This window comes from Palaemon carinicauda, chromosome 37, assembly GCF_036898095.1.
Source record: "Palaemon carinicauda isolate YSFRI2023 chromosome 37, ASM3689809v2, whole genome shotgun sequence".
NCBI classification, from domain to species: domain Eukaryota; kingdom Metazoa; phylum Arthropoda; class Malacostraca; order Decapoda; family Palaemonidae; genus Palaemon; species Palaemon carinicauda.
Window position 1 is genome coordinate 42860590 of NC_090761.1, and position 19329 is coordinate 42879918.

The 19329-nt window shown below is 45.9% G+C and overlaps 2 protein-coding genes across 6 annotated transcripts in view; both read right to left on the reverse strand.

The window, feature by feature from the left end:
* LOC137629602 (latrophilin-like protein 1) overlaps positions 1–19329 on the reverse strand; it is a 511095-nt gene that overhangs the window by 73235 nt on the left and 418531 nt on the right. For all 5 annotated transcript variants that reach the window (XM_068361081.1, XM_068361085.1, XM_068361084.1 and 2 more), the window contains 3 exons: positions 18929–19152; positions 9530–9859; positions 7755–7873 (listed from right to left, as the gene is read on the reverse strand). In XM_068361081.1, the coding sequence (XP_068217182.1) occupies positions 7755–7873; positions 9530–9859; positions 18929–19152 (673 nt within the window). The remainder of the gene's footprint in view (positions 1–7754; positions 7874–9529; positions 9860–18928; positions 19153–19329) is intronic.
* LOC137629814 (low-density lipoprotein receptor-like) overlaps positions 19254–19329 on the reverse strand; it is a 38521-nt gene continuing 38445 nt past the window's right edge. The window contains exon 5 of the mRNA XM_068361462.1: positions 19254–19270. Within this exon, the coding sequence (XP_068217563.1) occupies positions 19254–19270 (17 nt within the window). The remainder of the gene's footprint in view (positions 19271–19329) is intronic.

Genomic DNA, 19329 nt, shown 5'->3' on the forward strand with positions numbered 1-19329 from the left:
CCGGGGACTCAGACTCTGAGTGAGACACACTCGAGAAAAGGAGTCCCTACACCTCACAAGTTCCTTGTTCTGCAAGGAACGTGTGGCCTACATAAGCTTGTGTGTGAAGGAATAAAGTGTGACTTGTCCTAAGCAGTTGACCTGGAGTTCTGAGATGGAACTCTAGGTTAGGACGTTACCAATACCACCTCGTCAGGGTATGGGGGACGCGACAGTATTATCTTAATACTCGGAACACAAGGAAGCATGGTTTACCTGCAGAGGTTTGAGGTCAGCTATGCAGAGACCAGGATGCTGCTTTCCCCAGGAGAGGGGAGGATGAAGAAAGAAGTAAGGGCCAGACATACTTCTTCCATTCATGCAGTCTAAAACCCAGTAACAATGCCCTCAACCTTCTGCTACCTGTCCAAAAAGGAGCCTGAGGTTAGACCAGCTGTTGTGTAGCCACCACAGGGCGATAGAAACGTATCGATACTCCTGTGGGTCACGTCCTGCAGGAAGTGAGCTGCGAAGGTCGCCAGACGCTTCCAGACTCCAGCTTGTAGCACCTGCGTCACAGAGTAGCCCCCTCTTGAAGGCTAGAGACGTTGCGATGTATCTGACATCGTGGGCTGTAGGGCGACGTGACAGGGGAGGGTCTAGCTTCAGGTCGAGATGAATGCCCTTGAATCCGGGCTGAAGAGGCATACTTGGTGACCCTCCCCTGCGTCCTTCCTGTGCTCCCAAACTGGGCTTGCACGTGAAGACGAACTGCAGCTGTTCTCAAAGATAACCCCTCCGGTTCCTTACTGGCAAGTAGAAGAAGGTCTGGGTCATCTGTTACAGAACGGGGACTCAAAATCTTGAAGGAGTCGAACCGACGGTCCGGGACTCCAAGATTCTGAGTCTAGTAACCAACTCAGGAACGAACCTGAAAGTTACCTCCCCGTATCCTCTTGAACGGTCGAAGTTGTACGAGAGACCATGAAGATCCTTACACTCTTGGCCGAGGCCAGAGCGAGCCGGAGCACCGTCTCCCAAGACGGGCGACGATTAGAGGCCTGACGTAATGGTTCGCAAGAAGATCTCTTAAGGGTCTTAAGAGCCCGAACCATGTTCCATGGAGGAGGTCTCACTCCGACTGGGGGCAGGTAAGATCGTAACTTCGCATGAGCGAAGAAAGATCCAACGGGGAGGAAATGTCTATTCCCTTTCAGCCTGAAGACCAGGGTAAGGCTGAGCGATAGGCTTCACTGCCGAGAGCGGAAATCGAATTTCCTCCCGCCGATAAACAATAACTCCGTAATTGCTGGAGTAGAGGCATCAAGAGGAGAGGTATCTCTACCACGACACCAACCACAGAAGACTCTCCACTTCGCCTGGTAGACCCCTGCGGATGACTTTCGCAGGTGACGCGACCTCCGCTCCGCGACTGTTGCGGGGTGCCCCTTTGCGAGGAGGTGTCGTATAGTCTCCAGGAGTGAAGCCGAAGCGATGCTACGGCTTGAGATAGATGCTGCAGTGTGATTGTTTGAGTAGCCTGTGGCGTGGAAGAAGCTCTCCTGGGAGTCCCGCCAGGGGATGCAGAAGGTCCGAAAACCGTACTGCGTAAAGTCGCAGCGGAGCTCTCAGGGTCACCGATAGGTTGACCGAGAACCTGGTCTCGTTGAGCCCCCTTCTCAACAGACACAATGGTGGGAAAACGTAGGCGTCGATGCTGTCCCACCGTTATAGGAAAGGCATCTTGCCAAAGAGTCTTGGGGTCTGAGACCGGGGGGAGTACCGCGACAGCTCGAAGTTCCAGGCTGTCATGAGCAGGTCCCCCAGGTCAGGACTTTGCTGGTTACCAAGGGCCAAAGACCCCCAGGTACTTTCTATCTGTGAGTCTCTGCTCAGATTGCCGGAGAGAACATTCTTCTGCCCGGAATGAGCAAGCCGATAGTGGTATTGAGAGGAACTCTGTTCATCTCAGTATCTCTACTGCAAGATGCGAATGTATGAAAATGTACCTCCCTGCTAGTTAAAACACGCCAGAACCGTAGAGTTGTCGCTCACGGAGCGACTCGGCAGGATCTGCTGGATCTGTTGAAGGGCCAGACAACGGCCTTTAATCCTAGCTGAATGAAGTGGAGGTACCTTTCAGGTGCTGACCATCGGTCTGAACCAGAACATGCCCCTCCCCCTTTTTGACGAGCCCGAGAACAGCATCAAATGCGGAGGAAGGACGAGACGATCCACTCCCTTGAAAGAGGTTTCCGTTGGCCAACCCCTATGCAAGTCTAGTCGTTCCGCTGGTCCCATAGGGACCAGAAAGTCCGGTTAATCGTTGCCTTGATTCCACCGGAACTTTGGCCGCCTAACAGGGAACCTATCCTGAGGAGACCGTTCGGAACCTAGACGGGGCAAACAGGAAAGGGGACCTAGGAAACATAACCAAGATAGGGTTGAGAGCTCTCCTTATCTGAGGAAAGGTACTGCGACTCTCCTGATGGGAAGGCTTGGAGAAGGAGTCAATATCATGGCTAGATATCCCTGATGTTGAGGTAGCAGCAGAGAAGGCTTCTCGCGACTTACCATGATCCCTCGATCTTGGTAAAGTCCCGGAAGCTTGTCTCGGTGTCGAAGAAGGACGATTCCGAGACTACCGGAGTATACCGGTCTTCCAGAAAGCGAAGGAGGCAGAAGCCTGCTCCTGAGTGGCCGTGAGGATATCAGGGTGAGTCCTCTGAGGAAAACCTGCAATGCTGTAGCGGGAACGCAACAGAGCAACTTGACCTGGTACACCTGTTGTCTAGGCTGAGTTCCAAGTGCTTCCTGGAGACGGATGGAATGGGACCTGGAAGTACCCGTCCTTCCGATCCAGGGCATATGGAGTATTGTGGTCTCGCCACAAGCCTGATCGATTCAGCTGTTCCACACTGAACGATTTGTTCGACAAACTTGATCAGAGCTGAGTGGTCGATGACGGGAGACTCCCGTCTCAGATGCCTTCCTTAAAAGAAAGGAGCGACTGAAGAAGCCGGGGAAAAGCCGATGACGACTCTTTGGAGGGCATTCTTCTAGAGAAAGGGCCCTTCTGCCCGAAGGGCTAACCCCTTGCCGATCCCATGGCATAAAAGCTCAGTGGAGGTAGAGATGTTAAGAGCGAGGAGCGACATCCTTGACTGATCACGGAGATCGTGCAGGAATCGGCACCAGGATGCTGCTATCTGAAAGAGTAACCTCAGGCATCTCCCCAGCGGGAAACCTGCAGGGGGCTGCGAACCCTAGAGTTTGCGAACTCGGCCGCTCCCTCTAGGATTATTGCCTCCCCAGGAGGACTTCCCGTCCTACCTGTCCCTAACAGGAGGGGGCTGCTATTGTACACCTTGTCTTAGCTGCCGAAGCCGGTGCCGATGACATAGGCTGACGAGGTTGTATGATGAGGCGTCGGAGGCTTGCCGGGTCTGGAAGTAAGCGCCTTTGGAGGAGTGAATCGAGCTTCGACCTCCTCCACACCAGCTGTCCAATTCCCCCTCCTTAGGCTCAAACAAGCTCTTCCCAAGGATGGAAGAGTGTCTGAGTTGCCGACATCCTCGGATGGGACTTCCGAGAGGAAGCCCTCGATCACTGCATCTAGATGCTATAACATCGAGTTTGTCCGCAAGTTCAAAACTTGGCGACGGAACGCAATGGAGCCTATGCCCGAGAGAAGGAAGGTTCCCATGAACTTCCTGGAGCTTCTTTGAACACAACCTTGGGTCGCAGTCGGAGAGAGAAATGACTGGTAAGTCCCTTCCATGGAATGGTGAAGAGAAAGGGCTAGACCAGTCACCCCCTGCCGGGCAGAGAATTTCTTGAAAGAAAACTCCCTGGTAAGCCTCTTCCACGGAATGGTGGAGAGGAAAGGAAAACCAGGTTCTGAAAAGAAGGAGAAGAATGTAGCTCAGACCTCCCTGAAGATTCTTCCTGCTCTCGCACGTGCCATGCTCTGCGTTTACGAGGCGAAGATCGTGGTCTGGAAGAACGCGCTCCAGAGGACTCGCCAGGTTGACTGTTTTGCGAAAACCCCACGGGAATCACGGACGAAAACGCCCTGGCGCTCGCGTGGTAAATCGATGGTTCGCGCGTGAGCGAACTAGGGTGCGCCCGTGCGCGGGCACGCATGCGCATGGACGCGCAGGCGCGAGAGTGTGCAGTCGAAAGTACGCGAGGGAGAGTAGGTGAAGGCGAGCGCGGTCGGAAGGGCGAGCGCTATCGGGCGCAATCAGATGGTGTGAAGGCGAGCGATGGCGCATAGGCGAGCGACGGCGCATTGGCGAGCGATGGCTCACTGGCGGGAACCGCGCTGGCGCGATGGAAAACCGTTGATTCGCACGCGGGCGAACCTGGATGAGCATGTGCGCATGAGCGTGGGCGCGCAGGTGCGCATGAGCGTGGGCGCACAGGTGCGCATGCGCGTGGGCGCGCGGGCGCGAGGTCGAGAGGGCGAGCGCAGGCAATCGGGAGACCACTGGCGCGTAAGCAGGCGATGGCACGTGAGCGGGTGATGGCGCGCTGACGAGCGATGGCAAGACTTGGCGAGCGATGGCCCGTAGGCGAGTGAAGGCGCGTAGGCAAGCGATGACGCGTTGGCAAGCGATGGCGCGTTGGCAAGCGATGGCGCGTTGACAAGCAATGGCGCGTTGGCGAGCGGTAGCGCGTAAAATGCTTGCTCGCAGGCGAAGAATCGCAAGGGCGCGTAGGAAATCGCTAGCGTGTAAGAGACTAGAGAAGATCGTCGGCGAGGAGGCGAAGGAGATCTTCTTGCCTGTGCCCAGATCTGGAAGATCGTGGGCGAGGGGGCGAATGTTGGTGCACAACGTGCCAATCAGGAGGCTCTCAGATGCATCAGGAAGGGGAGCGCCGATGCGCGCTGGCAAGCAGGCGACCGTGGGCGTTCAGGAAACCGTTGGTGCCCATGACGTGTAGCAGGAAAGGACGCGCAGATGTGCGTTGGCGAGCTGAAGAGAGCTGGCGCACAGAAGGTCAGAAGCAAAGGTGAGCGATGGCGCGCAGGAAGAAGATCTACGGTGAGACTCAACTACCGGAGAATGTGGTCCACAGCAGGCGAGCGCTAGAGTGCTACTGCGCGTGGGTGCGCAGGAGATCGTAGGCGCGCAGGAGCTCGTAGGCGCGCAGGAGATTGTAGGCGCGCAGGAGATCGTAGGCGCGCAGGAAAAACCTGGCACTTAAGGGACTTACCCACACTGTGGAATAAGCCCCTTAGCCCTGAAGGGTCCGGTGCCCGTCGGAAACGGGGTGTGTAGGCGCCCACTGTGCAAATGCGTCCAGGAACGGAGATGAAGACTAGAAGGTCTGGCAGGAGAAGGGCGGCTGCAGCGGTCGATACTCGTCAAGGAGGGACCTCTGCGGAGAACGTCGAATGAAGATGAAGACGACCTCGGACAGGCGCAACTCCCTCCGACCTGAGCCTTCAGCAACAACAGCAACAACAGCAGACGGAGTCCTCCGAAGAGGAGTCTCTGTGGTGAACTCCCCCCCCCACCCGGGGAAGAACACTCGCAGGAGAGACCGTAGGGCTCAACTGCCCCCCGTAGGGGACTGAGCCTTCAGCAACAACAACAACAACAGTAGACGGAGTCCTCAGAAGAGGAGTCTTTGTGGTGAACTCCCCCCCGGGGGAGAAGCACTAGCAGGAGAGGCCGTAGGGCTCAGCTGCCCCCCGAAGGGGACTGAGCCTTCAGCAGCAACAGCAGACGGCGGCCTCCGAAGAGGAGTCTCTGTGGCGCACTCTTCCCCGGGGAAGAAGCACTCGCAGGAGACACCGTAGGGCTCGGAAGCCCCCCGAAGGGGACTGAGCCTTCAGCAACAACAGCAGATGAGTCCCCCGAAGGGGAGTCTCTATGAGTGTCCTCCCTCGCGAACGAGAGAGGAACACTTCGTAGAAGAGACAGGTCAGCAAGTGACCTAAAGAGAGCAATCCTCCGAAGAGGGGCTCCTGCAGTTGCTCAGCCCCTTGAGCATAGCGGCAGGTGCGACCGCTCAGCACCAAGAGCATAGTCGCACGAATTCCATGGATCGAGCTGCAACCGCTCAGCTCCTTGAGCAAGGTTACATAAACGGTCGCTCAGCACCAAGAGCATAACCGTCGGAGGACCAGGAACAAATAAAGGCGAGAGGAGTTCCCCCCGAAGGGAAAACTCAAGCCTGAACAGGGAATCTTCCCTCGGATGGGAAGTTACCCACCCAAGGAGGCGAGCCTCCTGAGAGTTCAAAGATGAACTGAAGAGCTGTCAGGCGCACAGAAGCACTTCCAGGAGAAGGAGACAGGCCCTGACAAAGTACTAGAAGGGAGGCAGCAACAGCAGACTCCCCAGGCCCCCACAAGACAGCTCACTCGTTGTCACATTATACAAACGAAGCTAGATCGTTAACTATGAAAAAATAAAAAGTAATTAGTTAACATTCATTCCCCCGGGAAGACTCCGAAGAGGAACCCCGAGGAAAAAGAACAAGAATTGCACAACAGGCACGTGCCCTCAACTCTACTTACACTCACGGAAGGAGAGCTGTAACAAACACAGAATTAACAAAATAACTATGTAAATAAAAAATGAATGTTCACTAAAGAAAGAACGAAAACCCCGAGAGGAAGCGTTCTACAAAAACTGAAAAGTTAACAAGTACAATTAGATTCATAAACTAACTGAGATAAAAAGTACGGCGTAGCAACCCCCCCACACGGGAAGGAAGCTACCGTAGTAAGTAACGTAGTAAAAGGGTGAACGACCTCAAGAGAGAGGGAGAGAGAATCCGTGGTCAAACTCGATCGCGACCCATGAAATTACACCGTGGAGGCCTAACTGCCGCGGCTCCACAGAGATATCGTACACTACACACACAAGCACAAACTCTGAAAAGGAAACTTACTGATTTCTATACTCAAATATATACATAAACATGAAAATATGTTTACATATATATAGAGTATAAGAAAAGTGAGTGATTAAGTAAAGACAAAACATAAAATGGCTGCCAAGCGAGGACGACGACAGACACGTCTGTACATCGTCCGAGCCAAAAGTGAAGTGAGACATTTCACCGGTGTGTGAGGGGGGAGGGGTAGCAAGCTACCCCTCCCCTACCCCTGCTAACTAGCGCGGGGGTAGTAAACCCTCGTTAAAATCTAATGGCTCGTCAATTTCAGCTACGCCGAAAGTAAACCTTATGTAAATAGCGTAGTTTGTATTTCGGTTACGGAACAAACTCAAATTAGAATAAAAAACCTTAAAAGTTTATCAAAATATCTACTCACTGTTGTGAAAAATACATTGCAATGACCAAAAGGTGGGGGAAGGTTTGTGGTTGCTTCACTCAGGGTCTACTCACCTGGGATGGGGCTTCTACATGGGCAACACCCAGAAGATAAAGTATGCAATGAACCTTTTTGTTTATTGAATGCCAAAAGCTCTAACTTTGTATATACAGTACTGTACTGTATAAGCAAAGTAACCTGGAGGTAGGATTCATTCAAATGGAGAACGTTTTGAAATATTTCATATTTCAAGAGACTACATAAAACTTAATTAATTTTCTATGGTTCTACAAATATTTACACCAGTCTATATGATACCAAAACCTCTGTAAATAGCGATTTCTTCTCTAGATCAATATTCACAAGAAGAATTTTCTAATCCATTCTTCATTTATTGCAAATTTTGAATCCTCATCATTTACAAATATCGATGACTTTATCATAAAACAAATAAAATATAAAGTCAAAACCTACTTACTTCTGATCAGTTCCGTAACCATCTTTACCATTGAGAGCTAAAGTAGCTCCAACCACATAACTCGGTATACTGTAGCCAGCAAAGAGGTACCACTTGGAGGCTATGTGGACATCAAAGACCTGGAAGATGGGTAGCACCTGACTGAACCATGCAAAAATTTCATTGATACGACAAAAAATCAAATTTTCATATCAGGATTTATCATTTCAACATTATATTTACCCTTTATTCATATGCTTTGTGATTTGCAAAAGAGCAGAATTAAAAGTATTCCTACATTTTAACTAGCCCATCTAGGTTTTTAAACGTCACCATGAGATGTGTGTAATTAGCATTTGTTTATAACCATTTTCAGTTTTTCTTTCGGAACCCACTAGATTGTGGGGAGGTGGAATGAAGTACTGTACAGTCGTGTACAGTATATGTAAATATTACCCAAGTGTTGAAACAATAAACTATAAACAACACTTACCTCATTTTAATGAATATTCCCAATATTCATATGATGAATACCAAATTTAATATGACCAAAGGATACTGGTAACCTATTATGGCTAGTTAAAATCCCTACTGCTGAACTAACTACATATTGTAGAAAAAAGATTGATGCATATACTGTACAGTATAAATCTTGGGTAATTATTGAAATGATAAATGTTACTGTATAAGAAATATAGCATATATTGTCTGGGTTCTCACTAAGGATGGAATCCACAACAGGCAAAGATAAATGACTGGGTATGACTTTGGTTTAGTATTCATTCTTTGCTCTAAATTGGCAGTGGGAAGAGCTAAAGGGAAGAGAGTCTTCACTGTTAATGCTGTAAACCCAATGGAACTAATAGGTTCATAAGTATGACAAGATAAGTATTTGATACCCATATCTAAGTTCAAAAAGATGTATTTAGATGTAGGTCCTTCACTTTTAAAGGACATGCCTGTATAATTTATATCTGAGCTGTCAGACAGGTGAAGTCAAATGTAACTCAGCACAGATGCTAACATAAACCTGTATCCATTAATGTCCAACACTGCGATATTCTTGGCATACCTCAATGAGCAGAAAACTTTATGACTTTGCATTTCTCCCTAGACTTACATCTGTTAAAGTAAAGCATTCACAGAGTCAGGTACATGACGTTTTGGTACTGGATAATTTAATTTAAAAGGCCTTTGAAACCCTTGCAGTCTAACAAAGCACAAAAGTTATACAAGACACGACTTCATATAATTTATCATTGAATAGCTAAATAGATTTCCTTTTCATTGACATATAATGGTATATATCTTTTAAAATGTTCATACACTTAAGTAATAAATGGAAAGGGTAAAACTGGTAATTACTGGAAATATATAGTGGACTTGATTTACGTCCAACGGCACTCATAGGGTTACAAGTGGAATTAATACATAATTTCATACAATCTCTATTACTCTAAAAATAATTTAAATGTTATACAATATCTCAAGCATCCATCTACCCTTGAAGCTTTGGCTGACCTAGACTGGTTATATCAAATCTTAATGAGCAGTCATCTGTCAGTAATACAATTTATATAGGCTAACGTCATTGCTCTCTTTGTATTCACAGATGTTTTATTAATCCTCTCAGGATTTTACTTTGTGTTACTTAAAAATATTCTCTTATGTTATGAATAAAATTGGATAGTACAACCTATATGGTAATTAGTATAACCATGTGCATTTCAATTTCTATTTTGCAATAACACAGGAACCATAAAACCCTAAATCAAATGCAAGTTTCCATTTCTTACCTTCCATACTGCCAAGTACAAATTGAAAGCTTCAATGGCACTCCAAGTAAAAGTGGCTAAGAAGAAGTAGTGAAGAGTTACAGCTACAGTAGTACAAATACGTGTACTCATATTATCGGTCTTTTCTAAACCAAGCAGGAGAACGGTCTGAGCTAACATAAGGCAAATGCAAAAATGAAGTCTAATCAAATATTTCTTGGAACCGACAGGATTCTTCTTTTTATCCCGATCCACTTTTAGGAGCCAGAAGCAGATTGCACCTATGCCAAGGCACACTACTGATGATGTAGACCCAATTTGTGTTGCTAATGTTAGAAACTTATACAGTGTCTGGAAGGGAAAAATGATAACAAAATGTTAGATCACAGCTGTAAAGCAATATATTCTTTAATAATTCATAACTAAAAATATCTCAGTGAAGTGCATCTGTACATTACGTGTAAAATACAAGTGGGAAAGAAGAATCCAGTACATAATGAAATACATAAAAGCAAAGTCATCTTATTTCCCATGTTAATTTCAGTATTGTACATACTACATGTAAAACTTTGATTACCACCCAATATATTGTCAGTTTTAACAATGACCAGGTACTATAGCAAAAAGCAAAATTTACTAAGACTATTTACTGTACTAGATGTCATGTATATTATAAGAATAAAAAATGTCAATTTGTTAATTAGCTTTATTTTTATTTCTAAGTAACTACTATATCAAATTCAATCATGCAAAATTATAGAATTATGTGACACATATTATGAATGTTAGCAAATTAATTTTTTAACAAGACTTTTGATGGCAATCTTAACTTGAATTCTAAATCCAGTTCATGAAATGCATAAGGATTGTAGAACTGCTTCTTGAATATCTGTTCCAATAAATCTTAACTATATATGAAGAGCTGGAGTAATGCAAAACTGATTCTATTAATTTGGATAAATGAAGTTTAATCATTCTTAAAAAATTTCTATCTCTAAAACTAACAAAGTCCATTTCTATCAACGATGAGTATTGTGAGCTTTTTTGGGCTCAGGCCATGTCGTGCTGATGGAGGGGTTCCTATAGGTAGCCTTCTAAGGGATATTTGCTACAGTGATACTCCCATAGAATTAAAACCAAAGGTCTCCAGGATTCCAACTCCTGGCACGAGTATCCAATAAAGGATATCGTATAATATCAGGGGACATATTTTTAGATATGACACATGGCAATCTTCACCCCGAATAGATTTGACATTTCGATGTAAGGGGAAGAGTGGCAAAAAGGAAGGGGTGCCGTTCTAGGTACCCGGTGGATCCCCTTCCCTACTACTAGTGTGACACCATTCCTATTCTTGTAGCCTGCTAGGAGTGTGTATGCTCTCCCTTGGCCCGGTGTTTTTTCAAGTTTTGGAATTTATCTCTTCATGCAGTCATTAGCATCTTCGTCATTTGGAAAGTTATGTATTCAATCTTTCTTTGGTGTAATTTTGGTCTCACTTTTCACGGTTAAATTCATTAATTTAAGTGTTTTGGTGACCATTGCCAATGCCGGAGGCAGCCATTTAATGACTGCTGTCGCTCCTCATATTATTGTATATTATTTAGATAGTCTGGTAATCCTTTTCCGGCTTTATGCTAATATGTTAGCTATTTAGGCAATTTATATAAGATGTGATATTGCATGCATGAATTTTAACTTTTTCATGAATTTTAACTTTTTAAGTTACTATTTGACTTTACTTTAATGTATTCATGACGGAGCCCCGGTGGTACTCGATCGCCTTTGCCGTGACTCGTACTGGAGCAGAATTACCTTTTTTTTGTATAATACGTTTGTAAAGTGTTTTCCACTGTTTAGCCTCCATCTTTATCGTTTCTTTTTTATTCTGATGAGTTTATGTATTCTCTCGAATCTATGGAGTGTTCCAGATAAGTTACGATAATTGTCCTCTCTCTGAGAGAAGAGGCTAACCCATTCCTTCCCTCCCTGAGTGGTGCCGCCGGCATAGACGGCAGTCGCTGTCTGTCCTCATTGCTGTCGAGTAGAACGATGTTCTTCCTGCCTTCGGCTTTGAGACAGACAGTGACATACTCAGGGTGCTCTTGTCTTGCCGACGGCAGCGTCGTCAGCACGAGAAGTCATACTTCCCAGTTCATTGTTTTCAGGAGGGCGACATGGCCTGCTGCTGCCTCTTACGACAATGAACTATAAGACCCTTGCCCCATCCCCCTCTCTTGTGTTGTGATGGCATGTCGTCACAAGATTCTTTCACTGGTATTCTGGCAATCACCCAGGCTTGCTGGTACGGTTGCGTTACTGGCAGGTGTTCTGCCAGCTGCAGTTAAATCCTTCGTCTCGCTTCTGCCTTCTCCCTGACTTTCCTTCTTTGATAGGAAGTTGATAAGAATGAGGGAGGGCTGAGACGTCTCCTGATGGCTGTTGGCATGAAACCTGATATACTTTGAAAGTCCTCAGCTCTCTCTTGAGTTGCCATTTGCATTCTTTAGCCGCCGGCTCTATTGCCGGTGGCAGGCTAGTATGCAGATGGGTGGGAGCCAGAATCTGCCAGGTTCTTCCCCCTTCCATTGGAACTTTCACTCTAGAAGGTAGATTGTAATTGGACATAGAGTCCTCTGATACTTCCCACTATTATGTCCATTCATAATAGTGGGAAATCCTCCTTCTTTAATCTTTCTCTCTTTCTTTTGGTTAGCACTATCAGATACTAACCTACTGCCAGCAGTCTACTGAATATAATTATACAGTAGTATATATGTTTTCTAACATATCCTGTGTTCCCTATCGCAGACGATTGTAGAGACCACAATCTTTTATTGAGGTTGAGTAATTCCTCAATACCCAGATGGTTTTCCTTGATCATCTTGGATTTACAATTCCCAATCTGTATTAATACAGTACTACAGGTGGATGATGTTGGTATAAATTACTTACTAGCACTAACTCTAGTTTCTAGAGTTTCTCTCCCTTGTAACCTTCCCTATAAGGGAAACTTAATATTAATATGGACAGAGGTCTCAGCAATATTCTGGGAAGAGAATTCACTAGGATATGTGTCTTTTCTTATTTCCCTTCAAGCTTACTATACTAAGCTACCATATACAATAGTCATTACTATTGTTATTATATAATGCATGCTTTATATATCACTGAGATACAGGACGTTATACTCATGGAAATTTTCTCCTACTTTACAGGTTGATCCTGGGGACAAATGTGGAGCGATGTTCTGCAACCACAAGGGGAGGGACTTCTGTGGCCACACGAATTGTAGGTCTCATGCTCCCTGCTGTGTCATCACAGGAGTCCTGGAGTATTGGGACCCGAAAGGTTGCACCATCTTCTTAACTCTGCTAATGAACGGCTTCGGCGAGACCCCTTTAGTTACCCTAGAGACTAGGAACACGGCGAGGGATACCCTTCACAAGTAGGTTTGGGATTCCAGAAGAACTACCCAGGAACATACATACCCGACTCCCTGAAGCGTATATTGTTCCCCAAGGCTCTTCCTATCGCGGTGGTGTCCCAGGAACAGCTTCAGTCTCCCTTCATCCAGCTGAAGGTTGACTCTGACACCAATAGGACCGTAGAGAACATGGACATCCAGCAAGAGAGGATGTCAGAAGTGTCCTCCACATGGAACAAGACCTGCTGCACAGCATCACTGAAGAGGACGAGGATCTTCCCCATATGGAGGAAGAGGAATCCCTCTCAATGGCGATAGAAGACCCCCAGTTTTCTTTGGCCGCATACCAGTCATTGCCATCGACGTCCTCTGCACTGACTCCACAAACTGTTGCTCAGGCCAATGCGAGTGATGAGATTCTAGTGTCTCTTAAACTCATGATGGAGTCGTTCCAACAGGAGCAGAAGGTCATGCAGTTGTTCAGATAGCAGCAAAGGACCATGCAGGAGAAGATTGACTGTCTCGGGACCGTCAAGGGCATGTCTAAGAAGCCTCTTAGAGTGTCTGATCTCCCTCAACGCTCCGAGATCAATCCCTGGAGGTATGCGGAGCACATGCCCATGATGGATGGGAAACTTCGTTTCTGAGAAGCTGGGAGCCAGACCTATTGAGGACCTTGAGTTCTGGCCTAACTTCTCTGCTTATCCCAAGTGCTATGTGAGACTGCGGGACGAGAGTGCAACCCGAGAATAAACGGTCCCTAAGGAAGTCATCGTGTTTGAACACGATAAGGCGCAGGCCATCCTTCTGAAGACCCTGAGAGGATCGGTATATACTAATACTAAAGTTTCAGCACTGAGCAAGAAGCACACTACCTTTCTTGCCCCTTCCTCGATCTCCTTTCCCTTTACAGAGAAAGTGTTCGACTCTGTCGTCAAGGCTGCCGACAAGGGAAAACCCAGCCCAACTTTGGAAGAATGCAAGCCATTCTCCCTCGCACTGCCTACTAGTGAAGGAAAGTGGAGGGTTGTCCACCTAACCAGGAGTCGAAGGAGAGACTTACTGCCTCTCTCTCTCATCAGAACTGCTTGGAACTAAGTGCGAGCAAGCATAATGCCCCAGAAATCTTCCTTTTCCTAGCCAAGTCTCACATGGGTACCCTTGTGAAGGACTTTTATGCTTTCCTCAGTGCGAGGAGAACTTGCAGAGAGTTTGTCCTGGCTGCAGCGACCATCCGGCACGAACCACGGAAGTTGATTACCTCAAACATCTGGGGTAAAGACCTCTTTCCACAAGATCTGGTCAAAGAGGTCATTGCGAGGGCAGCGTCAGAGAACAGGAACCTTCTCCAAAAATGGGGTATGTTCTTGAAGAGGAAATCCTCTACGAAGGGAAGTATCCAACCCAAGAACAAGAGGGCAAGGAGACCTCGAAGACCTGCCCAAGTTCCCGCTATGACCATGACCACAGTGCCTCAGACCACCTTCCAGATGGTCCCTCAGCAGCTGGTAACTCAGTCGCCCGTGTTCAACCCTACCTTTGAGAAGCAGTCGACTTCCTTTCATCCCAGCCAGAAAGGAAGAGGTTCCAGGAGAGGTCCTCCAAGAGGTAGTTTCTCTCGGGACCAAGGAGGACGTGGTCGCGGAGGTAAGTCTGCAGGACCCCCCCTAAGCAATGAGGGGTTTCAGGTAGGGGGCAGATTCCATCATTTTCGGGATCACTGGACCTTCGATCCTTGGGCCCAGAGCCTAATTACAAATGAACTCGGGTGGAAATGGAGCAGAACTCCGTCCCGTTTACCAGAATTCTTCCAACACTCCACCCCCTTGTTAGAAGAATATATCTCAGAACTCTTGACCAAGAAGGTGATAAGGAAAACGAAGTCCATCAAGTTCCAGAGAAGGCTGTTTTGTGTTCCCAAGAAAGACTCAGACAAATTCAGAGTCATTCTAGTCTTGTCTCCACTCAACAACTTCATCGAGAACAACAAGTTCCGGATGCTTACTTTGCAACACATAAGGACTCTTCTGGCAAAAGGGGCATTCACGGTCTCAATAGACCTGGCAGATGCTTACTGGCATCTCCCGATGAGTCGCCTCTTCTCCCCCTACCTAGGATTAAGACTACAGAAGAATTAGTTTGTCTTCAGGGCAATGCCCTTTGGACTGAACACAGCCCCAAGGATATTCACCAAGCTAGCAGACACAATCGTTCAACAGCTACGCACCGGTGTTCAAGTGGTAGCTTACTTAGATGATTGGTTGGTATGGGCAGCATCCAAGATTACTTGTCTGCAGGCAGGTCAAAAAGTGATCCAGTTTCTGGAACACTTAGGCTTCAAGATCACCCACAAGAAGTCTCGTCTCAGTCAAACTCAACAGTTCCAGTAGTTGGGAATCCAATGGAACTTAAAGTCACACCACCTCTCCATTCCATCATAGAAGAGGAGAGAGATAGCAGGGTCTGTCAGGAGACTAATCCGTTACAAGAGGATTTCAAGACGCCAACAGGAAAGAGTCTTGGGCTCTCTCTCTACAGTTCGCAGCAGTGACAGACCCAGTGCTAAAGGCACGTTTAAAAGATGCGTCAGGAGTCTGGAGGAAATACACATCGAACGCTTGAAGAGATCATCCAAGGTTGACTCCGGCCTTGTTGTGCAGACAATTAAAGCCGTGGTCCACAGCCAAGAGTCTAGTGCGGATAGTTCCCCTGCAACCACCACAACTATCGGTAGTGATCCATATGGATGTCTCCTTGGAAGGATGGGGAGGTCATTCTCACGACAAGAAGGTGCAAGGGACTTGGTTGCCCCAGTTCAGAAAGTTTCATATCAACATTTTGGAAGCTATGGCAGTGTTCCTGACGTTGAAGAGACTATCTCCACGCAGGTCAACCCACATCAGGTTGGTCCTGGAGAACAAGGTGATAGTAAAGTGTCTAGATTGACAAGGCTCGAGATCACCTCACATCAATCATGTGATGTTAGCCATCTTCTACCTGGCAAGGAAGAAGAGATGGCACTTATCAGCAGTTCACCTATAGGGGATCCGTAATGTGACGGCGGACGCTCCACCCAGGCGAAAGCCCATAGAGACAGAATGGTTCTTGGACGCAGACTCATTCTCCTTCACCTTGGGAAAAGTCCTAGAACTGCAGATCAACCTGTTAGCAACAAGCGACAACAAGAAACAATCTCGTTACATAACCCCTTACCTAGACCCTCAAGCAGAAGCGATGGATGCCATGTCCCTAGACTGGAACAGGTGGAATTACATTTACCTGTTTCCACAAACCAATCTCCTGCTAAAAGTCTTCGACAAGCTAAGATCCTTCAGAGGGACGGCAGCGGTAGTAGCCCCCAAGTGGCCCAAGAGCAAATGGTTTTCTCTAGTCCTAGAGTTGAATCTGAAGTTGTTCCCACTGCCGAATCCAGTGCTGTCCCAATTGGTCCAGAAGTCGACTGTCTATACTTCATCCTCGAGAACCAGCAACCTTCATCTCATGATTTTCTCGCCTTAGCGGCAAGCAAAATGTTTGGAATCTCAAGGGATAAAGTTGACGTCATCGAAGAGTACAAGTAATGTACTACTAGGAGACAGTACGAATCGTCATGGAAGAAATGGATGACCTTTTGTGAAAGAAAGGAAACCGACAGAAATATCGATAGATTTCTATCTTGCATTCTTCATACACCTCCACGAGCAAGGCCTGGCCTCTACTACAATTACTTCTTGTAAGTCAGCCCTGGCTAGACCACTTCTGTATGCTTTCGAAGTGGACCTCTCAGGTGAAATCTTTAATAAGATTCCAAAAGCATGTGCTAGAATCAAGCCTACAGCCCCACCAAAGCCTGTCACGTGGTCTTTGGACAAAGTCTTACACTATGCTTCAAACCTGGATAATGAGAACTGTACTCTAAAGGATTTGAACAGAAAGTTATCTTTCTGTTTGCAATAGCCTCAGGGGCTAGAGTTAGTGAAATAGTGGCCTTATCTGGAGACGAAGGCCATATCCAGTTCCTGGACTCAGGAGAACTGAATTTGTTTCCCGATCCTGCCTTCCTTGCTAAGAATGAGCTATCCACCAAGAGGTGGGGTCCTTGGAGAATCTGCCCATTGAAGGAAGATGCCTCTCTGTGTCCAGTAGAGTGTCTTAATGTCTATCTTCGAAGAACTTTAAACTTAAAGGGAGGACAGCTCTTCAGAGGTGAAACCTCAGGATTGAACCTGTCTTTAAAGCAACTGAGAGTGAAGCTCACATACTCTATTCGCAAGGCAGATCCTGACAGTACACACGTGGGTCACGATCCGAGGAAAGTTGCTTCTTCGCAGAACTTCTTTCAGCATATGGACTTTGAAGAGACTACACTAGTACACTAGGTGGAAGTCATCCAGGGTCTTCTACAAACATTACGCGAAGCAAGTACAAGAGATAAAACATTTTGTGGTGGCGGCTGATAGTGTGAATAAACCTGCCGTTTAGTGCTGCGATGAACAGTGCACTGTTTTGGGACTTTACAGTGCTTCATGTGTGTGGGTATACGTACCCACTTGTGCAGATCACAACTATGGTTGACGCACTGTTCTGAGTAGGTGCATATCTGATCGATACACCAGTGCCGAGTGAACGTTTGCGTTATGGTGTTTTATGCATTTCCGAACATCTGACTATGTCAGATATATTTGGTTTTCACATCTTCCATTAAGTGGCATTATTTTGATAATGTATTTTTGTATATTTTTTCTATATGAGAAAATATGTGTTTGATGTGTTGTATGCTGGATCAGATACATACTTTGTTATAACTACATTTTGATAATCTAGTTGCCTAATAAAATACTTAAACTGTATTTGTGTCTTATTACTGCTCACTCAGTTATAAGCTAATAAAGTACATTAGAGTTTTTACTAAACCTTTTAGGGTGTTTAGGTTCTTGAAGTCACAACATTACCTTCCTAAAGGAATAATCATGACCTTAGGTACTTAAGGTAAGTTAACAGGGTACATTTCAAACTCTACCCTTTTTGTTCCGATGGGAAATACAAACCTTGAATCCTTATTGTCGGCATCGACATTTCCTTGCTGGGGGGCAGGATGCACTAAGCCGGTTTCAGTTTAGGTATGCGTCAAAAATCATTAGATTTCCACATATAGGTCTAGTAGACCAGATAAGGAGAATATATTCAAGGAAAAAGGCACAAACACAAACCCACATCTAATAGTAATTTCAAGACATTTTTCTAGCATACTTCCATCAACACGACATGGCCTGAGGACCAAAAAATGGATTTTGATCAAAGTGAAAAATCTATTTTTGGGTGAGATGGCCATGTCCTCCTGATCAAACCCACCCTTTTGCTGATCCCTCCCAAAATTACTTTATCTGTGGCCATTTCCACTTAACGATAAGAATAGGAATGGTGTCACACTAGTAGTAGGGAAGGGGATCCACCGGGTACCTAGAACGGCACCCCTATTCGTGGTGAAGACTGCCATGTGTCATATCTAAAAATACGTCCCAAGATATTATACGATATCCTTTATTGGATACTCGTGCCAGGAGTTGGAATCCTGGAGACCTTTGGTTTTAATTCTATGGTAGTATCACTGTAGCAAATATCCCTTAGAAGGCTACCTATAGGAACCCTTCCATCAGGACGACATGGCCATCTCAGCCAAAAATAGATTTTTCACTTTGATCAAAATCCATTTTGACAGTATATTATGTTATTCAGAAAATGTCAAAATCATTACATGGTTCTGACTCCCCCAAAATATGCACTTATATACTTATGCTCAGCAGGCATCAAGCAAACCCTCTAAATTTTATCCACTTTATTATATAAAAAAAAATAACTTCAAACCTTTTTAATAGCCTTATGAAGGAAAATCTTCAGAAATATATTACTGTATTTTATGAGACATTTTAAAGACAAAATTAGTCTGTTCATAGCAATATCTTATCAACTGGCAGCGCTTCATCATCTATTACCGTATTTTTCTCCAGAACTCCACTGATATCCATGACAACTGCGAAATTGGTCAGGTGTTTGCATTTACAGATGGTATAAAATTCATTTTGTTCACTACGATTACATCCCTCTGGAGACCAAACTTGTGCCGTGGTATTCCACCACTTGCATGTAGCATTACTTAACTTGTAGGTGGATCCATTGTATATATGGGTAAAATTCAGCATCACAAAATTATCATGTTCTGGAAACAAGTGAAGAAAACAAAAGAAATTTCAAGTTACAATGCAGAAATTTCATCATAAAATAATTAACATATGGCATGCTTGATGGTTTTAAAAAACCCTAAGTTTTATCTTGAGCTTCAAAGATAAAGGCATACAATAAATACATTTCATACAAGACCTTGTCTATCTATTAA